General features: G+C 42.9%; 1 protein-coding gene across 1 annotated transcript in view; it reads right to left on the bottom strand.

Moving 5' to 3' along the window:
• TTC4 (tetratricopeptide repeat domain 4) overlaps positions 1 to 21,948 on the bottom strand; it is a 170,017-nt gene extending 148,069 nt beyond the window's left edge. The window contains exon 1 of the mRNA XM_069232620.1: positions 21,747 to 21,948. Coding sequence (XP_069088721.1) covers positions 21,747 to 21,845 — 99 coding nt within the window. The 5' untranslated portion in view covers positions 21,846 to 21,948. The remainder of the gene's footprint in view (positions 1 to 21,746) is intronic.
• Between the last annotated feature and the right edge of the window lie 372 nt (positions 21,949 to 22,320).

Below are 22,320 nucleotides of genomic sequence, written 5' to 3'. Positions count from 1 at the left end.
GAACCTTGATTTAAGCCACATTGTTGGTTGGAAAGTGCAACCACTTTCCACTTCAAGCACCGACTACCATGCCAACAGAAAGGCCAGAATGAATGAGAGAATGAACTATGTTAAGAAAGGACTTAAATTAGTGAACCTGGTACTTACCAACTACCATAGCGTATAGTGTAGGACAGAACTCACATTTTTTTAACATGAGGCAGAGCTATAAAGTTATCTGAATTTTATGTCAAGAACGGAGGCTCCTATTATGCTTCTCTTACTTGCTTTAATTTTAACAGCAGCAGTCAAGAAAACTACAACTCCCAAAAGGCTTACAACATGGAAGCCAATGGGAGAGAAAAACGTAATAACGAATACACCAATGAGAAACCATGGAAGATATGCCTACACCAAGCTTGACTGCGACCAGCCCTCTTTCTTGCTGCTCGCAGTCAAGATAAGTCACGTTCTTTCTTAGCTTATATATATTTGTATTTACGGTGCTTGTTTTTCATATTTGTGTAACAGCATTTCCATATTGGCATTGCGTTTAAGTATATCGTTGTCATTATTGTGTTGCTGGCAGCGCGCTGTTTTATCTGGGTCTGGGGACCCGGTTTTGGTTTAGCGTGGCAGAGGCAGCTTATCTCGAACGTTCTAACGGATGCGCTCTACTGAAGACGCGTCCGTTGAACGGTTAACTCTATTGGGACTCAGCGCTTACCTCTGGACGGCCGTTCTTTCTCTCGGTGTGCCGGCTCAGCATCTTTTTCCTCCCCGGACCTCGCATTACGAGGTGAAGACTTTCCGGTTTCCTCCCCTCGCTGTAGCTTGCCAGGACACGCCTCCCTGGGCGTGTTTATTCCTTTTGTATATTTTTAACCCCTTCCAGTCAGGTTTTTTCGTTTCCCTTGTTCCCTATTGCCCTATCATGAAAGGGCAAGACCCTTTTTCGGAATTGGCTAATAATAATGAAATCGGAGCCTTTATTAATGAGGCTGTGACCAAGGCTGTGTCAGCCACGATGAGCAAAATGTCAAAGAACATTGAAAATTCAGTACAGAATATGGTTTTCAAATCCTTTTTGGCCCAATCTGCGGGGGATAGCAGAAAGAGAAAAAACAAGGATTTGTTAATACAAAAAGATGGCGCTTTGATTGGTGAAGTTTCTTCACCCTTGACTGAGGATGATATGCCTCCCAGGCCTCCTGCTCAGGAGGGGAATGCTAATAATGTTTCTGGAAAACGTAAGTCCAAAGTAAAAAACACTCTTTCAGCACCAAAACAAGTTATAATCACTCATATTTCAGATACCGATGATGATATCGGTGACATGGATGATGATGACGATGATTCTGATGTATGGGGCTCGCTTTCGCAAGTCTCCCCCCCGAAAAAGCCTAAATTAGAAACTTCTAACCCTTTTTCTGCAAAAATCATTTTAGATTCAGAGGGTAATCCCATGTTCGATCCATCCTATCTCCACACCCTAACTCTACGGAGTGGTCTCCTGCGGGTCATGTGGGACTATATATAGCTTCCAGGTTAAGGCTTCCCCTGGACAAGCAAACAAGAGCTAAGTTAAGGTCAGAATGCCCCAGACCCTCTCTCTCTTCCAACATCACTACTACCCCAGTAATTGATAAATCGCTCCCGACTTTCTTTTCTAAATTTGGCAAGGACCCCCGGAAAGGGGTTGATAAAGCCTGGTCCAATTGCCAGGATAAGCTCCTTGATCTGGTGGGTCCTCTAGCTCGTATTTTGGATCTGGCAGAATCGGCCAAATCAGACAATGCGGACATCGATCTGTCAGAACTCTCCCTATGGACTCAGAGAGCATTCTGTTTATTGGGCAACGCTAATGCTGCCATTACCCACGAAAGAAGGAAGGGACTGTTACTCAAATTAGATCCTAAGTTGTCTAATCTAGCGTCCATGGATCCTGGTATGAAAGCTGAGGGTCGTCTCTTTGGTGACTCGTTTATTAAGGACTTGGGAAAGTTTGTCGCAACTTTTTCCTCTATCGACAAGGCCCAGCAAAACATCAAAAAAGTGTTTAATCAACGGGTTTTTGCCAGGGCCGGTACAGGCAGGAGCCGCTCTACCGGCCGTTTTACCCATCCACAAGGATTCAGAGGCTCCTCATTCTCATATTCCAACTATGGATATCAGTCCTACAAACCCCAGTTCTACCCTCAGAGAGGCAGAGGATACAGGGGCCGTGGACAACGCAGATTCAGATCCAACAAGACCCAAGGTAAGCCTTACCTCTGGCCCTCCTCCAATAGGGGGCAGACTAAAAATTTTCATTCAAAAATGGCACTCTTTAACCACCGACCCATGGGTTCTGAATACGATTCAGGGATACCAAATAGAGTTTTATTCACAGCCTCACCAAGTCTATTTTCCCCCTCCACCAGTTTTCTCAACGGAAATGTCTCTTCTTATTTCAGAAGAGGTAAATTCTCTCCTTTCCAAAAACGCCATTCAAATCTCTTCTCCAGATCCCTCAGGTTTCCTCAGTTCATTATTCCTGGTTCAAAAGAAAAACAAAAAGTTCAGGCCAGTCATAAACTTAAAGTATTTCAACCAGTTTGTCGTTTACCAACATTTCAAAATGGAAACAATCCTTCATTTACGGGATATTCTCCTCCCATTGGACTTCATGGTACGATTAGATCTTCAGGATGCGTACCTTTCAGTTCCCATTCACTGGGATCACCGCAAGTACCTTCAATTTCAGTGGCTCGGTCGAACGTACCAGTTTTCTTCCCTTCCGTTCAGTCTCTCGTCAGCACCCTGGTGCTTCACAAAACTAATGAAACCAATAACGGCGCATCTCAGATCATTGGGCATCAGGTTACTGATTTATCTCTACGATATCCTTATTTTACATCAGAATCGCAAGACTCTTCTGTCCCATCTACAGTTGACTTGTTCTCTTCTCTCCCAACTGGGGTTTCAAGTCAACGAAGAGAAATCAAGCATGGTTCCCTCTCAAAGAATCCAGTTTTTGGGGTTCGAAATAGATTCTTCTTCCTCCACCCATCATCTTCCCCTTCAAAAAGTAAACTCCATCAAAACGGAGATTTGGAGAACGGTCTGGAAAACTCAGATCTCTCTAAGATCCCTAGCCAGGATTGTAGGCCTCTTGTCCTCCTCAATTCAAGTCATATTTCCCGGCCGTTTACATTATCGGGCTCCTCAAAGATTAAAAATCCATCATCTCAGAAAAGGTCTAGCATATTCAGATATGGTCTTTCTAGATCAAGAATCCCGTCTAGAACTCCAATGGTGGATAGACCATTTAGATGCCTGGAATGGCAGAACTATCTTTCCATCAGCCCCAGATCTTGTGTTAGAGTCCGATGCAAGCCTGACGGGCTGGGGCGCCCGCTGTGGACCAATCTCGACTGGCGGTACATGGTCGTTAAGGGAGTCCTGATTGCACATCAACTATTTAGAGATGCTTGCAGGCTCCTTTGCAATAAAGAGTCTGGCAAAAGGCAGGGTTCAGTGTACCATCCTCCTCCGCATGGACAATGTTTCGGCTGTCCGATACATAAATCGTCTAGGAGGGACCAGATCAAAGCCGTTAGCAGACCTGGCAAAAAGCCTGTGGGAATATTGTTTGAGCAACAAAATATCGCTCCAGGGGAATATCTCCCCGGTTCCCTCAATCAGACGGCGAACTGGCATTCTCGCTTCCTCAGGGACTACAGCGATTGGAAACTTCACCCCTCAGCGTTTCAATCTATCCTACACAAGTGGGGCCCCTTCAGTATAGACCTCTTTGCCTCCCGCCTCAACGCCCAACTCCATCTCTTTTTCAGCTGGCGTCCAGATCCTTCAGCTTTGGATTCCGATGCGTTCCTTCAGGATTGGTCCCAATCAACCAACTACGCTTTTCCTCCTTTTCTTATGATCACCAGAGTGCTGGCCCAAGTCTGACGTCAGGAAGCGACTCTGGTCCTTGTGGTACCTTTTTGGCAATCTCAAATTTGGTTCCCCCCTCTTCTGGAACTGGCAATCGATTTTCCCGTCCTTCTCCCCTCTTTTCCTTTCCTTTTGCTAGATCCCTTTGGGAATCCCCATCCGTTGGTACTCAACAAGACACTCACCCTTTCGGGTTGGAAGGTTTCAGGAATGCCCCATCTACCATCCCAATTTCGGAAGAGGCTACCGACTTCATCAATAAGGCTTGGGCCCCCGGCACCAGGAAAGCATATTCTTCCGCCTGGTCTCTTTGGGCTAGCTGGTGTATGGGAAGGGACCTCAATCCCATTTCAGCAGATTTAAATTATGTAATCAACTTTCTTGCGGCGCAAGCTAGTGCAGGTAAGTCTTACAGGACAATTAATTTATATAGATCTGCTATTTCCATGCATCACACCCATGTCAACGGGAAACCGGTAGGTGAACACCCTCTACTTTGTCGGCTGTTGAAGGGAGTAAGATTTTCAATTCCCCCATTACCTAAATATTCAAAGTTATGGGATGTCAATTTGGTCCTAAATTTGTTTTTGTCTTGGCAGGACAATGCTGACTTGTCTTTGAAAATGCTTTCAGCAAAACTTACTATGTTACTTTGTTTAGTTTCTATTAAGCGATTATCTGATGTTAGAGCACTTGATGTTACTTCCCGACAGTTTGCCCCCACAGGGGTCCTATTTTCTATTAACAAACGTACAAAAACTAACTTACGTACAGTCTTTTATCCATATTTTCCAGATCAACCTAAGCTCTGTGTGGGACAATGTCTCAAATGTTACGAAGAACATACAGCTGATCTCAGAAAGTCCTCGGTTTCCCAACTGATAATTTCCTTCCAAAAAACTCACAATCCCGTATCTGCTGCAACTCTTGCCAGATGGGTTCGCTGGGTGATGTCGCTTGCGGGTATTGATACCTCCATATTTGGAGCTCACTCAGTTAGAGGTGCTATGGCTTCCAAGGCCTTCTGGGTTGGATCCAGGTTAGAGGACATTCTGAGATCTGCTGATTGGTCCAATGATAATGTGTTTAGGACATTCTATTGTAAACCAGTTCATACTGCTACATCAATAGTGATTAATATGCTTTAAAATAGCATAATAGGAGCCTCCGTTCTTGACATAAAATGTAGATTTTCCTAGTAGTCTATGATGGAAAGTCTTAATTTTATTAAAGACACGGAGGCGAGTATTATCCCGCTTCAACAAGGAGATATTTCTGATTTATCTTGTTTCTTCCCTCCCTTGCAGCTACCTCCACTCCAGCTCAACCTTCTACATGATCAGAAGATGGTTTTGACAAACACCAACATATCGGCTGGTCGGTTGGATTCCTTCCGAAGCACTTTCTCTTCTCCCTACATGACACCTGCTTCGCTACGGTTTTGTCTAGCATTGATCCAGGACTTTTGTTCTCTGACTTTAGCAATTGCTATAATCTTTGCCATTTTTCCACTGTTTTCTCGTAACTCCTAGCCTTCTCGCATCAAGAAAGAGGGCTGGTCGCAGTCAAGCTTGGTGTAGGCATACCTTCCATGGTTTCTGATTGGTGTATTCGTTATTACGTTTTTCTCTCCCATTGGCTTCCATGTTGTAAGCCTTTTGTGAGTTGTAGTTTTCTTGACTGCTGCTGTTAAAATTAAAGCAAGTAAGAGAAGCATAATACTTGCCTCCGTGTCTTTAATAAAATTAAGACTTTCCGTCATAGACTACTAGGAAAATCTACATTTTCTATACATAGCTAAAGAAACGTTTCATTAAGTCTTTGGCTTAGTTGAGAAAGCATTGCAGGCCTGCTTCTGAGTATATAAATATTCACTACAGGGGAACATAGGGAAGGTATCCATAAAGCAAATGACTTAAATTCAAACCAGTAATCAAAACTGGTATGATCAATGACGTAATACCCTTGGGTCAGAAAGATTACCCACTAAGGAAGAAAGTGATGTGCTTGTTACAGGTGCCTCTAACCTAGCACTACTGAATTAAGTAGGTAAAACATTGTGTTCTCATCCTTTGTGACTCCCTTAGGAATGTACTGGCAGTGTCCTAAGATGTTATCAACTGGGAGTGCATCCTGGACCGTAGTTTATTGTGGTTGTAAGCATCTGATATTCCAAGATCAAAGGCCTTGTAAGACTTGATTACAGTTGCTTTCTGACATGTAAGGCTGGGGATTACAGATCTTCCACCTTCATACAAGGATGGTATGAACTATGCAAGCCTGGGGGCTTTGCAAGATATGGATAGCATTACTGCCTTTCAGTGAGGATAGCTTCCTGTCTAGAGTACCCAATTTCTGTAGAGGCGAACCAGTCAAGCTGAGAAAGGCACTAGGGAAACAGTATTTCTGGGGCAGTAAAATCAGTCCATCTGTAATGGGTGAAGCTCAGTACACCAGTCTCATACTGAACCATCCACACACAGGAACAGCAACCATCTGGTGGATGCAGGATAAGTGAGGAAAGAGTTTCTGTTGCCTGAAGCACGTGTTAATGTGGGGGTAACAGGAGTCAACAAGAGTCACAGGGCTAGCCCATTTTATTGGGGGCATCAAAAAGCAAAGGGAATGTCCCAGTACACTAGGCACCAGGAGAAGATCCCAACTTTTGCAATGCTGAAGGCAGCATGGGCACTGCGACATTTAGTGTGAATTCCAAGAGGCCATCAGGATCAACTGGTTGACGCCCGTATAAAGAATTAATGTTGCCTGACCTGTCCCTACATACAGTAAGTAGACAGGGTCTTTTATGCCACAGTATGTCTATATAGGAAGAAAGCTCTATTGAGTATTATATGACTGCAAACTATGAGACGTGCAAGCAGTCCTTACAAGGTATTTGGGAAGTGGGAGTCTTGATTCTAATGTTAAAAGATCACCTGTATGCAACTGAAAGCAACAAAAGAGGCCAAAGAACATAGAGTCATACTGGGGTCATAACTCCATAGAAAAGTGTAAACGGAAATCTGGCACAGGTGAAGCCCGCCACTGAGGTCATCTAAATTTCTAAATGGGGAGCAAAGAGAAAGTCCCTACTGTCGACTCCATTCCAATTAGACCTCCAACTCCATCTCGGACAACTCTTCTCCCAAATTTTTTCAACTCACTGTCATATCTGTTATAAACAATAATAACATTAACATTGTCCACCTATCATTTGTAAAAGTGGGAGAGCATCAAGTCATTCCGATAATGACCTAGCTAGAACACCTGACGAGACGCCCAGTGTTGAACAAGCGTCCCATTATCAATATGTCAGGGCCATCAAGAAACATCCCTAGATAATTAATCAAAGAGCTTTTCCCCCGTCTCCCATCTTCCTAAAGGTATGTCTATGTCCTTATGTCTCTGGCACCTATAATCTACGTACCACATTCCTGAAATTATGTCAGAGGTTTTTCATCCCTGATAATATTTGGTATTTAAGGACCACCACTGGACTGCTTAGGTAAAGAGGTCTTTTGTCCCAGATTATCCATCAAGATACCATCCAAAGTCAATCTGAGTTATTGGAGAAGATGACAGAAGAGGATGCAACTTATCCGACACTAATAAGAGCCAAATAGCTTAGGAAAGCTGCTACCACAGCGAGTGTTTGCCTTTCGCAAGTAGGAGCTGTCTACAAGGTATGAAGTGCACCACTTCTCCCTAAGAAACTCTAGACTGCAAGTTATTCTACTGCATGGCACCCTGGGGTAGCGCATAGAAGTAGGTTTTAGGGTGTTTAGGAAGTTATGCTTTTAGATGACATTTAACCATGTTAGAAATGTTCATTTTATTCTTATTTACAACGTACCTTGTTGCTGTTTCTATGATACCATATGATTATTTTACACATACTAAGAAACAGGTTAACTATGTTGTAATAAATACTTTTAGTTAAAAGTATCAATTCTTCTTAGCGCTGCTTGTGTGATACTGTGAAGAGCAATATAGGCTTACTGTCACCACAGTGCCCCTTATTGCTTTCCAAGGATTGTTAGTAACCCAAAAGCAATGACTGCAACTATGTATTGAGTAGGGTTCTGTGGGACTACAATAACTTGCCTTTCACATTCATTACTCATGCTTTGAACTAAGTTCACATGTGTCACCCGTGGGTGGGAAAGCAAACCTTGTAGAACTACTCCAGAGCAATAGGGTAAGCAACATTTTACTCCTGCTTGTGTGAGCTAAGGAAGTAATGGAAGTCATATCAGAAATACTGCAAGATATGGTTGGGCTGTCAAAGAAGCAAGTGCACTAGTCAGATTCAAAGCATTGGAGTCTCAACTTTGCAGTTTAAATTTGAATACCTGGCAGGGTGAGGAGAAAACATTTGAATTTAGAACGCTGTTGATAAGGTAGAAGGTAATGACATTTGTGAATATGTTTAATTGCTTTTCACCAAGATATATAGAATCTTTCGAGGTAGAGAGGGTGCACTGAATCGGCCAAAGAAGGAAATACATATCTGAATGCCCTGGGAGAAATTATTGGCAAGTTATCCTTATAACTTCAGAAGGAAGACATTCTAAAAGAAACAAGAAAAATAAGTCTGGTGGGTTTTGGGGAAGACCAACTAATTCTCCTCCAGGGTTTAGACCACTCAATATTGGCCAAAGATCTGTGATAAAAACACTCACCTATATAAGCTAATTTACCTATTCCTGCTGCCTACAGTTTCAGATGGGTTAAGAATGTGCACAAGCCAACAATTCAAGAAACCCTGACGACTTAAGACACATGGCAGCAAAGGGAGATGTGTTCTGTTCGCGAAGCCGGCCTCCTACAAAACATGAAAGGTATGATCCCAAATTCAACCAGCAGCAATTGAGAAGGAGGGGACAGGTTAGTGAAGGAAAGCAAGAAAGTAACTTTAATCTGGTTGGCAACTAGAGACCATTGCAGACACCAGGACCAATTAATGGGAGGCTGTTTACTCAGAAGACCCCCATTTAAACTGGAGTTTCAGCCACAGAAGGTATAAGGGGCTTGAACCAGTGGATTAAGAACATATCTGATGGGTACAAAGCATACAATGAAAGCCCTTAAAGGGCAAGTAGGACCTATGTGACAAGAGGTCCATGAGTATTTACTATTTGACAAAGAGTGAGCATGGAAACAGCCATTCCTCTTTAATAGGTATCTGGGATTATATGCAGTGATCAGGGATATAGAGCAATCTTCATCTGGACATTTTATGGGGGAGCAAGCTATGCTTAACAAGTAGATCCTTACTGTTTAGAGCGTTAATGGTTAAGATCATGTTTATCCATTTGTTTAGTTATTTGTTGGGTTTTGGGAAATGGGGAATACTTAGTTGTGCAGATGGGCTAAAAATAGTGTGCATACTAAATATCAAAGTCAGAATATCTTGGGTTCTAAATATCGAGGACAGAATGTCGAAACAAATATCAACAGGCAAGTCTACATTTTCTACACCAGCTCCACATATATGTGACTATGCAGTTCATACATCTTCAAGTTGTGTAAATGAATTAGGAATAGTAAATCTATAGTCTCCTATGCACTTATGATACTTTTCTCTTCAATATGGTGTCCTCAATATACATTTATGTTGATATTCAGTAGTACAATAGTTGAAAATGGGTGCTCCGTTTATGAAACCAGATTCATATGAGTAGCTTTTAAAGTACATTCATTAAGGGCTTAATTTTGTGCCAGCATATCAAGGGGGCATAGCTACCGGACAGCTGAAAAAGGCAAGCACTGTAATGCTGCTCCACTCCCCATTTCAGATGTTAAGTACAGGAGGCATGTGAGTCTAAACAGTCACAAATACCTAGGTGCATGGGTGTTTAGCTAAAAAAAAAAAAAAGTAACTGAGAAAGTGTATTCCACATTTGCTTAAGTTATACCACTTTGGTTCTTTCATACAAAAAATGGAATATTAATATTTTGTTGATAATATTAATGTGGAAAGGGACTACAGTTTCTGTTGACCAGGGTGAGGAAGTTTCTAAATTAGGCCTGCCCTTTTGTCTGCAAGTGATTACTGCTTCATTTGGGCTGATGGCAGTCAGGTAGGGAATCCTCAACATTTCATTCTGCCTGTGTAGTGGGTTCTCCAGTTTGTAGATCACGCCAATGCTACCTGCTGTGAAAAGCATCATTCTCCAGAAAAGCAGAGTCCTTGAAAGACCAACCATCCGAAAACTGGTTCTGAAATCTGACACTGTGGATCCCCATCCCTGTCTACTAGATGTATAGAAAAGTGGGACTCAACCCACCCCACTTTATTCCAGTTTTATGTCCTTCATGACTGTGAGAAATTGGGTTATTAGTGGCACGGGAAGTGAGTACTTCACAAGTAATAAGTCCACAATAGTTTTTTCCTGAAAACTAAGTACCACATTGTAGAACTTGACTCTCAATGTAGCGAAGCAGAGCAGTCCAAGGCCTACCCAGGGGGGGGCGGGTGGTGTGGACAAGCAACCACAGTCTGATAGTGCACAGCAACACTAAATAAAATATGGTCGATGCTTTAAAAAAAAAAAGGAAAATAACTTCTATTAAACACACATACTACTAAATACTGTGCATTCATTTATCAATATGTACATCGGGTAGAAGGAAATACCATTGGTGGCACCCTCATATCACATTGAAACCCATAATCAAAACACCCCACCTATACCAGAGGCAACATCACAAGAGAAGGGTGTGTCTTTATACATGAGGCAGGCCTACTGGCTTTGTTAGGGTTAGTAAAAGCATCCACATGTCATGCTCCAACACTGCACCACCATTAAAATAAATAGGTCCAGTATTAATAATCAATAGCATTCTTCATCATGGTAAATGTTTGTTAGAAATGGGGTCTCTAGTTGGCAGGGACCGCAATCCTAGGCAGGGTAAGTCACAACCCAATCCAAATGATCCTGTGCCCAACCTCTAATAGCTTGGCACTGAGTAGTCAGGCTTAACTTAGAAGGCAATGTTGTGCAATAAATCATACAGTAACAGTGAAAACCCCACAGAAAGACACCACATGGGTTTAGAAAAATAGATATTATATATTTGAATAAAAAAAAAGGTCAAAACGACAAAGATCCAATAAACACAAGTTGAAATATCACTTTTAAAAGGTTTAAAAGAGTCTCAATCTTTAGAAATAAACAGATGTTTCTTTATTACACACAATACCTGGGTTGCGTCAAAAATAATGACGTACGGAGACCTCAGAGGAGCAGATGCGTGGAAAAAAAGGTGTTGCATTGGATTTTCCGGCACGGCACAGATGTGTTGTTTCTTTGCACGCTGCAAGGAGTTTGTGTTGTTTTTCGGTACGCAGTCTTGGTTCCTCACTGAAATGCAGGGATATTTTGATGCCCAGGGACGATACGTTGAAAATCCTTGACGCGCTGGAAGAAGGAGCAGGCGCTGCGTCGATACAGTAGCCGCTGCATCTAAATATCCATCGCAAGGCAGGTGCTGCGTCGAATTTCTGGTTGGGAAGTTTGTGGTGCATCATTCGGATCAGCTCTGCAGCAATTTTTCAGCAGCGATGCAGGCCTTGCGTTGATTTCTGCATGTGTTGCGTTGATTTTTGGCGCACAATGAGTTTCTTGAAGGCATGAAGTCTTTGTTGGTCATGAGACTTCAGAAACAGGAGGCAAACTCAATCCAAGACCTTGTACAGCACTTTTGGGGAAGGCAGAGTCCTTCCAGCAAAGTCAGAGGCCGCAGGGCAGCGGTCCGTCTTAGAAAAGCAGTCCGGATGAGTCCTTTGAGCAGCCAGGCAGCTCCTCTGACAGGGTGAAGATGTAGGTCCAGAAGTGTCTGATTTGGTGGGGTCAGAGACCACGTTTATATACACAATAATGCCTTTGAAGTGAGGGGGACTATCTCCTCCTTGAGTGCTACACTAGCCAACCCTGCTACACTGCCCCAGCCCCGAAACCTTGTGGAGTCTTGAATTGCACTAGTGGGTCAGTGGAATTCAGGAACAGTCCCCAGAAGAGGAACCATCCAGGGTCATTCAACTGGTGCCTTCCTCCAAATGTTCCACAGGAGGCTTAAGGGGGCCAGTGCCAGTAATCCTGGAGAGACCCATACTAGTCCTGAGGTATGCCGTGGATGTTACTTTGGGTCTCACATATAGTGACGGAAATACGGATACATATATGTGAAGCACTCAAAGTGTAGACTTATTGAAACGTGTGGATTCCCTTTGGGGACATATAAAAATAACTACTGCGCTTAATTGGAATTTCGCTGAATCACTCCAAAGACACTACAAGTGGTAGTGTCTTTTTGGCTAAGATGTACTTATTACCAAGAATAAGCCTTGACGAAATCCTGTAATGGGACAAAATAAGGGTCGGCTGAACTCCGCAATATTTGTTTGAAAATATGCAAAGGCTGAACAGCTGGAAATGTTCAATTATTGTTGAAAAAAACTTGAACAAGCGGTTAGCTTGTTTCTATTGTTTGAAATTATGTAAATATGAGGCCACAGAAAATATGAATGTGAATATTTGTAAAGAGTATTTTTGTAAACGGAATCAGTAAACAAAAGGAACGAAATGATATACACCATTATGTCTATATATTGATATTTTTTTACTTATTTCTTTGTGAAATCTGCATACATAATTGAATTACTCATACGGTTATACTAAATACTAGTCTAATAACTTGATGCATGACAACTGAGTCTCAGTGTTCTCCACTATTATTTTGTTTTGCTATTCACGAGGGTCAGCTGGAGTGAAAGTCCTTCAGTTCATCCTTTTTTTGTATATAGTCTATATTGAGTTTTACCAAAATAATACAATTCAAGTTCAGCACAGTTCTTTCTGCCACGTAAATTTTTCTTGACATCAAACATTTTGAGTTGAACCTTCCCCCTAGTGGCCCAATTGAGCCTATCAACTCTTGTCAAAACAGTATAACTGACCTACAGGTCCAAGCCACATGGACTAAGACTCCTCCCCACAGTGCGAACAACTCGCCACATGGAAGGGATACATTGTGAGAAGGAAGGGTTTAGGGCATGAGGTACTGATGATGGTTGAAGTTATATTGTATCAACTTAAATAAGGTGTTGGATGAAACTGTCCGCACACCTCCATGCACTTTCTTCCACTCTGTAGCTGTAATTGGTGCACTTTTCCCCTCCCCATTTGCCTTGCATTGTTAGTGGACGCGCAGGTAGGTCATCACATAGGGCACTGCACATCTTTCCTTCAGTCAATTCTTGCAGAACATCAAGTGATTTCACCTTTCAGCTGGGCATCCCAGGTCCAGGGTTTTCTCATCTGTCTCTCCCTTGTGCACGGACTTTTAAGTGGGGGTGAAGCGTTCTAGAGACCAGACACACCTGGCCAATCCTAGAAAGCCACATCATCACTTCACCTCTGTCCCAACCATCTTGCACAGCATTCTGGGACAAACCAATATGGCAACTTCAAGCTGTTTGTGGACAGAGCTTCCCCGAAAACCTCAGCTTCACCTCTAACTGACACAGATGGCTGATCTCTTTCCATCAAACCTTCAAAGGCAAGCCTGTCCTGTGTTAGCTCCAGAGATCTGGCCCTCCTCCTTTGTGTCCCAGCCCAGGTGCTGTGTGACAAGCTAATTACAAGATGAAGATTTCTATCCCACCCCTTCATCCCCCATGAACTGGGTCAAGCACTGTTAATTGAGGTATTGTGATGGGAGATATTCAATCCCTCTGGTAGGGCACAGAGTAATTAACGTGACCCAATTGGGGGGAGGAGGGACAAAGGCCTGCAATCTGATTATCGGCTGAGCCAGGGAAATATAACAAATCTTAAAGTGTCATATTAAGTTTACGTGGGATGTTAGAGACTGTTAATTCACACTCTGGGCACAAATTTAGCTCCACGACTTAAGGACAGAGTTCACCTATAATGTTGACACAGTATAAGTACTAGAGACTTTCAGTAAGCATTACACTACTACACTATGAATGCCCACTCACATCATAAGGCCTACCCCAGGTCAGCACCAATCGCTGAAGAGTCTCTTCTGAGACAGGTGACTTGTGTGTAGATACCGAGCTGTGCAAGACGGCAGTTTCACATGTGCAGCCCGCACACATTTACATGTAACCAGCCCAGAGCCTCTTGCCCTTGATACGCAGCTACGGCCTTACCTTAAAAGGAGCACAGCAGGCAGTCATCGAATTACTATGAAACGTGAACGTGACTCAGATAGTGAGACTTCCTCAATGTAAAAGACTAAAAGGCCGGGTGCAAAATCTGGAACCCATTTGCTACAATAACCAAGGAAGGGAGTGCTTCCTAGAGTCCTTGAAGGACTGCTGTACAACCAGTGTTGGTGTCTGTCTATCTGACAGCCAGTCTCCCAGACAGGAGGGGACATCACCTGAAGTCTGCACTTTCTACTTGAGGAGCTGAGGTTATGCATGAAGTGCCTAGAAGCTGGTCTTCCTGCTCAGAGAGGGAAGGAGTCTTCCTTGCCCTGCAGAAGCAGGAACTGTCCATGTGGAGAGAAGCCCAGCATATCCCAAGGACTGAGGGACGTCCAGAGAAAGCTCACTATCTGAGACCAAGCCAAAAGTGACTGGCTTCTGAAGGGTAGTGCTTCAAGTATCTGTGCCTGTCAGCCAGGTCAGGGCTGCATCTGCCATAGTCACAGTGTCAGATGCTTTGGGGTGCAAATGTTATGGTCACCGCGCGATCTCAACCCATCAAGGATTGCTCTTCCATAGTTACCATGCCAGCCCTATTGGGCTGCATCTGTCATGAGCACAGTGTCAGCTTCATAAGGATGCATGTACTTTGGACATTTCACCAGTACGAACAGGGGGTGCATCTGGAGTGGTCACCACGTCAGCTCTATCGGGGTTGCATCTGCCATGGTCACTACCCTGGACCAATCGGGGCAGCGTCTGCTGTGTTTACTGCACTGGTCTGATCAGGGCTGCATCTATCGATTGGCCCAGTCGAGTCTGTCTCTACTGTGGTTATTGCATTGACCTGATTGCCTACATTGGCTCAAGGGGTCCTTCAGCCAATTCAGAAAGATTGCCACAGCAACTAGGCTAAACCTGTCACTTGCATATTTATAGAGACACAGCGCACCTGCAAACTCAGTGACCCAGCACTCTCTACCTCGCCATAGCCCGTCTAAAGATGTGCATTTAAGTCACCAAATCTACTCAGTGGGGGTGGCGCCACTAGGGAGAATTGTATTCAGGGTCACTGCCCTTTATCCTAAGTTAGACTGTGTAGTATTTACTGCATTTGTGTGATTAAAAGTACTATCTTTTGCTTAAAAGACAAGCATTTCACTGCACAATTAAGTTAGCATGCCTGTTGGTTGACTGTTGAATGCTGCGCTCTCAACAGTCAGCATGCCACATTACCTAAAAAGCCTGTGACTGCTCACCCGACTACCCTGAGAGCCAAGGGAGGAAAGGGTTATACTTGGCCCGTTAAAAGAACCATAGTAGGATTTGCTTCAGTTCGTCAGTGGCTAATGACCTCAAGCACCACTCTTGGAACCCGCACAGTAGTCCCTTTCTGTCCTATGCACCTTGCCACCTCCAAATCAGGTCTAATAATACATTATCTACTTCTTATATTATAATTTTTGTCAGCACATAAATGATAAAAACTAACCACTCATTTACTCTTTGTTATCTAATGCAATGCCTCAAAGTTTAGACCCTCATTGTGTATGATGATCAAAATCATATTTTGTTTCACAGTTATATACTTAGAGTCACTTTAAATATATTGGTTTCAACATTTTAGGAAACCAAAAACATACATGATAAAAAATTTGAAGTGGAAGATGGGAGACTTTGAAAACAAATGTATTTTCACCATTGACATACATTGGACCATAGGCAATATTAGGTGTAAGAAAACTGGAATATGGCTTCAAAAATCTGATGTCTCCCTTCTGAATTGCGTCTCTTGATATATGTGCAAACAGGGATGCATGGAATGCTTGAATTTTATGGCAAGACCGGAGGCTCATATTATGCATTTTCTTTTCTTATTTATTTCAATAGCAGCAGTCAAGAAAACAACAACTCCCATAAGGCCAAACAAAACGTGGCCAATGGGAGCAAAACTGTAGTTTCAAGTGTCAACAAATGAAAGGGCATCCATCCCCTAAATACGTATCTTGACTGTGAACAGCCCTCTTTTCTTGCTGCTCGCAGTCAAGATAAGTATTTGATTTCTATACTCATATTTCATGTCAAAGTACCGCATGTTTAACTATCCGACTTTTGTAGCTTTTATAAAGTATATTGCGTGTGTTATACGCTCAGTCGGCTCGTAGCCGCAATTCCCTGCTGTTTGGTTTTATGAGCGTTGTTCTCAGGGTGCACGCTCCGCTCGGCGTTCTAAAACTGCAGTTTCGGTCAAGCGTGTCGTTTCTCGAGCATCGCTTGACAGAAACGGTGGTTCGCTGGCATTTCCCTGCTTTTACCTACCGCTTCGTTTAACTCTGGTTTTGCTGACCTCTTTCTAACGTCTTTGAGCCGGTTTTAGTTTCCGGCAGTCCCTGCTGTTGAGCAGGACTCGGACTTGCAGGTTCACGCCCATAGGCGGGGCCTGTTTATTCCCTTCATTTGGCAGAGGATTTTAACCCTTTCTGGGGGTTTTCTTAGCCTGTTATTCTGACAACATTGTTCTTATATAAATATGGAAAGCTCTGTGAGCAGAATGGGATTGGAGGAGGAGGAACAAATGCACCAACAATTGAATGACAATATTTGTGACTTTATTCAAAGCTCTGTTGAACAGGCTGTTTCCAGTTCCATAAACAATTTGTCTAAAACATTAGAAAATTCTATTTTGTCCTTGATTTCAAAGACGGTGGTTTTGGCCCAATCTGCGGGGAATGCAGAAAACGCCCTATTACTAAAATAAATTCTAAACAGGCGTTGGACAGTGGGGTTTCCTCACATAAGGCAGAGGACGCGGTTCCTCAAAAGGCTCCTACTAAGGAGGGTTCTTCTTTTTCTCAATCTAAACCGTCTTCTAAGTGTGTTAAGAAACCCAAGCATCTCTCTGCACCCATTGTGAGTACCAGTATTCCAGATACTGATGATGGTGGTTCAGTTTCTGTTTCTGACGCACGGGATACAGATGACGATGATTCTGTTTTGCTTCCTCCTCCAAAAAAGGCAAAAGTTATGGCGCAAGCGTCTTCCCAACCTCTACTGGTTTCAGACGCTGAGGGGGTTTCAATGTTTAGCCCAGAGGATATACATCACCCCATTTCCAAAGAATGGTTTCCGGCAGATCATGTGGGTGATTATGTGGCATCTAGATTGCGTTCATCGCTAGATAAGCAAACAAGAGCCAAACTCTGCTCAGAATGCCCTCATCCTTCTCTCTCATCAAAAATTACTGCCACCCCTGTTATCGACCCTTCGCTTATTACCTTCTTTTCTAAGTTTGGGAAGGATCCGCGAAAAGGTGTTGACAAAGCTTGGTCCACGTGCCAGGACAAGCTTCTGGATGTGGTGGGTCCTCTCACCCGCATTTTTGACATAGCTGAAGTGGCACGTCTCGACAACTGTCCCATTAATCCTGCAGATTTATCTCTGTGGGTCCAGAGATCCTTTTGCCTCTTGGACAATGCCAATGCGGTAAATAATGCATGAAAGAAGGAAAGGCTTACTAATCAAGCTGGATCCGAAATGAGTCATTCTAGCAGGCTCAGACCCTGGCATCAAGGCAGAAGGGCTCCTTTTTGGAGATTCTTTTATAAAGGAGTTAAGTGAATACATTTCTACCTTTGCCTCGTTGGACAAGGCCCAACAATCTCTTCAAAAAATGTTCCATAGTCGGGTTTTCGGCAGGGCCAGCAGAGGTAGGAACCGCTTTGCCGGCCGCTCCTATTATAACCAAGGTTCCCGTGGTGCCTCCAACGTCTCATACCAAGACTACAAACCTCAATTTTACCCACAAAGAGGACGTGGCTTCTGGAACAGAGGTGGCCGATCTTCCAGATTCACAGCACAAACTGGTAAGTCTGGCTTCTGGCCATCCTATTGTAGGGGGTCGTATTTTGTTGTTTCCTGCAAAATGGAAGTCGATCACTTCAGACCCTTGGGTCCTAAATTCTGTTCAGGGTTACAATATCAAACTCTACTCGGAACCCATTCAAACTCACTTTCCTCAACATCCCCAGTTTTCACAGGAGATGACATTGGTAATCTCTGCGGAGATCCAATCTTTACTTCAGAAACGCACCATTGTTCCCTGTCAGCCAGATCCCTCAGGTTTCATCAGTTCAATTTGCCTAGTCCTCAAAAAGAACAAAAAAATGCGACCAGTCATCAACCTAAAACATTTCAATCAATTTGTGGTTTACCGTCATTTCAAGGTGGAGACTATTTTCGATCTCAGGGATACGCTTATTCAAGGTGATTGGATGGTACGTTTGGATCTACGGGACGCTTATTTGGCAGTTCCTATGCATCCAGACTCCAGAAAATATCTCCAATTCGAATGGGAGAATTACTTTTATAATTTTTCTTCCCTACCGTTCGGGCTTTCTTCCGTCCCATGGGGTTTCACAAAACTTATGAAGCCGGTAGTGGCTTCCCTCAGGGCTCAAGGAATCAGAATGATTATTTATCTAGACGATATCCTTATCGTGAATCAAAGTCAGACTATTCTTCAATCTCATCTTCTCTTGAATTCCAATCTTCTCACCGACCTAGGTTTCCTTATAAACAACGAAAAATCTTCCCTGGTTCTGGTTCAACACATAGAGTTTCTGGGGTTTCTAACAGATTCCATTTCTGCAACCCTTCTTCTTCCCTCCGCAAAAATCAAGTCTATCAAGTCCAAAATTCTTCACACTCTCAGCAAATCCTTCATATCCCTAAGGTCTTTGGCACAGATAGTAGGCATTCTTTCTTCTTCCATACAAGCAATTTTCCCAGGTTCTCTACATTACAGAGCCCTCCAAAGACTCAAAATTCATCATCTTCAAAGAGGTCTCACTTATTCGGACAGCATTGCTTTAGCTCTCGAGTCCCGAGACGAGCTTCAGTGGTAGATAGACCATTTAGATGCTTGGAACGGCAGGACCATATTTGCGTCAGCCCCAGATCTAGTGTTAGAATCCGATGCAACCCTCTCCGGTTGGGGGGCCCGGTGTGGTACAACCTCAACTGGAGGCGCATGGTCGCTTCAGGAGTCACAGTTGCACATCAACTGTTTAGAGATGCTTGCCGGCTCCTTTGCTGTGAAAAGCCTGGCAAGAGATCGGGTCTGTTGTTCAGTTCTTCTCAGGATGGACAACATCTCGACCGTCAGGTATATCAACCGTCGGGGAGGCACAAGATCAAAACCTTTAGCGGAATTAGCTGAAGGGTTTTGGGAATTTTGTTTTCAAAGACGAATTTCAGTGCAGGCGCAGTACATTCCAGGCAATCTCAATACCGTAGCGGACTGGCATTCCCGTTTTCTACATGATTCCAGCGATTGGAAACTCCATTCTGAGGTTTTCGGGGCTATTTCTCACAAATGGGGCCCTTTTCAGATAGACCTCTTTGCGTCACGTCTCAACAACCAATTGCCTCTGTTCTTCAGTTGGGGCCCAGATCCGTTGGCTCTTGCCTTCGATGCTTTCTCTCAGGATTGGCCAACCTCTCTGAATTGCGCCTTTCCCCCTTTTATTATGATAAACAGACTATTGGCCCACATCAGACGCCAACAAGCAGTGGTAGTACTGATAGCCCCTTTTTGGCAGTCACAGGTTTGGTTCCCATCTCTTCTGGAATTAGCAATAGATGTCCCCTTCCTTCTTCTTTCCTTTCCAGACCTCCTCACCAACCCTCTCGGATCCCATCACGATTTGGTTATACACTATCTTCTCGTCCTTTCAGCTTGGAAATTGTCGGGGATCCCCAGCCAATCCCTGAAATTTCGGCAGAAGCTTCTAGCCTCATTGAACAGTCCTGGGCATCGGGCACAAAAAAAGCCTATAGCTCAGCTTTATCCTTATGGCATAACTGGTGCATGGGAAAAGGTATTAATTCCCTTTCAACAGATGTAACCTTTATAGTTAATTTCCTAGCGGCTGAGGCTAGTAAAGGTAAGTCATATCGTACTATTAACTTGTACAGATCTGCCATTTCTTCTCATCACCCATATATCAATGGTAAACCTGTAGGAGAACATCCCCTGATTTGTCGACTTTTAAAGGGAGCAAAGTTTTCTAATCCTCCTTTACCCAAATACAGTGCTCTATGGGACGTTAATGCTGTGTTTAATCTACATTTTATGGCAAGACCGAAGGCTCAAATTATGGAAGTTTAAAGCAAATTAACAACATCCAATGCAGCATGATGAACAGACTTGCAAAAGAATACTTTAAAAACAGTATAATTAGACCAATCAGCCAATTTGAGAATATCCTCCAAACGAGAACCACCCCAAAAGGCTTTAGATGCCATAGCACCCCTGGAGGAATGGGAACCAAAAACGGAAGTGTCAATACCAGCTAAGGACATGATCCATTTGACCCAATGAGCAAGGGTTAGAGAAGAGACGGGTTTGAAGGGTTTTCTGAAAGAAATAAGGAGTTGGGAAGCAGAAGATGATCTCAGATCGACTGTTTGATGTTCATATGATTTCAAACATTGGCCCACACAGAGTTTGGGATGGTCAGGAAAGTAAGGATAAAACACAGAAGACAAATTCGTTTTAGTGCCTCTATGTACATTGAATAAAACGCCAAGTGGAGTAAATTGACGTCCAGTGATATCTAAAGCTCTAATATCGGAAAGACGTTTAAATGAAACCAGGCATAGTAACATAGCTAATTTTGCAGACAATTGTTTCAAAGACAGCATATCATTGTCAGGCCAGGATAAAAACAGATTTTCCTAGTAATTTATGACGGAAAGTCTTAATTTTATTAAAGACACGGAGGCGAGTATCATCCTGCCTCAACAATTAACGCTTTAATTGTTTTCCCACCCTTGTAGCCTCAACTACTCCGTCACAGGCTTCAACGTAACTGTCAAGCGTCAGCAGACCACCATTGTGTACCTCCTTGGATTTCTCCACCTCATCTACATCGATTCCATTCGGATGTCATCCTTTCTCATGCCGAGATCCGGTTGTTGAACTTATGTCAGGACTTTCTGGCTTTCATAATGGCTTTTTGCATCATTGTTTCTATTCTTCCTTTGTTTTATTCTGTTTGACCCTCGCACAAGAAAAGAGGGCTGTTCAGAGTCAAGATACTTATTTAGGGGATGGATGCCCTTTCATTGGTTGACACTTGAAACTAAAGTTTTGCTCCCATTGGCCACGTTTTGTTTGGCCTTATGGGAGTTGTTGTTTTCTTGACTGCTGCTATTGAAATAAACAAGAAAAGAAAATGCATAATGCTCGCCTCTGTGTCTTTAATAAAATTAAGACTTTCCGCCATAAATTACTAGGAAAATATACATTAATGTCGATGATATGCAATTGTCCTGGACTTCATTCCTGTTCACAGTTTTTTGCTCATTGTGCCTCCCAAGACTTGAAACACCTTAATGCAAAACAAGCGTGTTCATGTTTCAATAGGAATAGTCAAACACGAACTGCTATGTCATTAAACAATATGGTTGGAAAAACGACTATAAGGTGTATTGAGTAACTGAATAAAGCAAAAACTGGGGACCCATGAAATAATACGTTGCCAAGTTGCCCCTTAAACACATTAAATTGGCCTTGCATTTGTGTCAATCAGCACACCCTCAATCAGATGTAAAAAGCTAGTAAAAAAATAAGACATCAAACCTCTTCCCATGTTTCTTCTTTAAACGCTCCTTTGTACTTCTGAGCTTTGAATTTATCCATAAACTGGTCCATAGTGTCATCTTCTTCTGTTGAGGCCATGTCGATAGACCCGTAGGTCTTCTTTAGTTACACTGTTGAAAACAGAGCAGGAAGGTGAAATCATATGGCATGTCGTACAGGGGGGAACCCGAGCAACTCGTATGCACATGCTCGGATCCTAGGATAACCATAAAAACAGAAAACGGACGTGCCTGTATTGTAACAGTCACTTGAAACTGCCATGTTGACACAGAGGAAGTTTATATATAATATTAGTACAAGAAAGCAGAAAAACGAAAAAGGACGAGACTTTAAACACCAAAGTAAGGTTTATACAAACACATTGACAGAGATACACTGTTTTATCTTGTAACTCTTTACAATTTCTGATTACTATTTTAATATTCATGTCCTCTTTTTGATGTAACATGAATTATAACACTTTCAAATGATTTTACATTAAACATATCCACAAAAAGCTCGTGATATCATCCTGTTCGCTTGGTTTCCACTTCCTTGTTTCGCGTGATAAGGA

Source organism: Pleurodeles waltl, chromosome 4_2 (genome assembly GCF_031143425.1).
Source record: "Pleurodeles waltl isolate 20211129_DDA chromosome 4_2, aPleWal1.hap1.20221129, whole genome shotgun sequence".
NCBI lineage: Eukaryota > Metazoa > Chordata > Amphibia > Caudata > Salamandridae > Pleurodeles > Pleurodeles waltl.
This window is presented reverse-complemented; position numbering and strand designations above follow the sequence as displayed.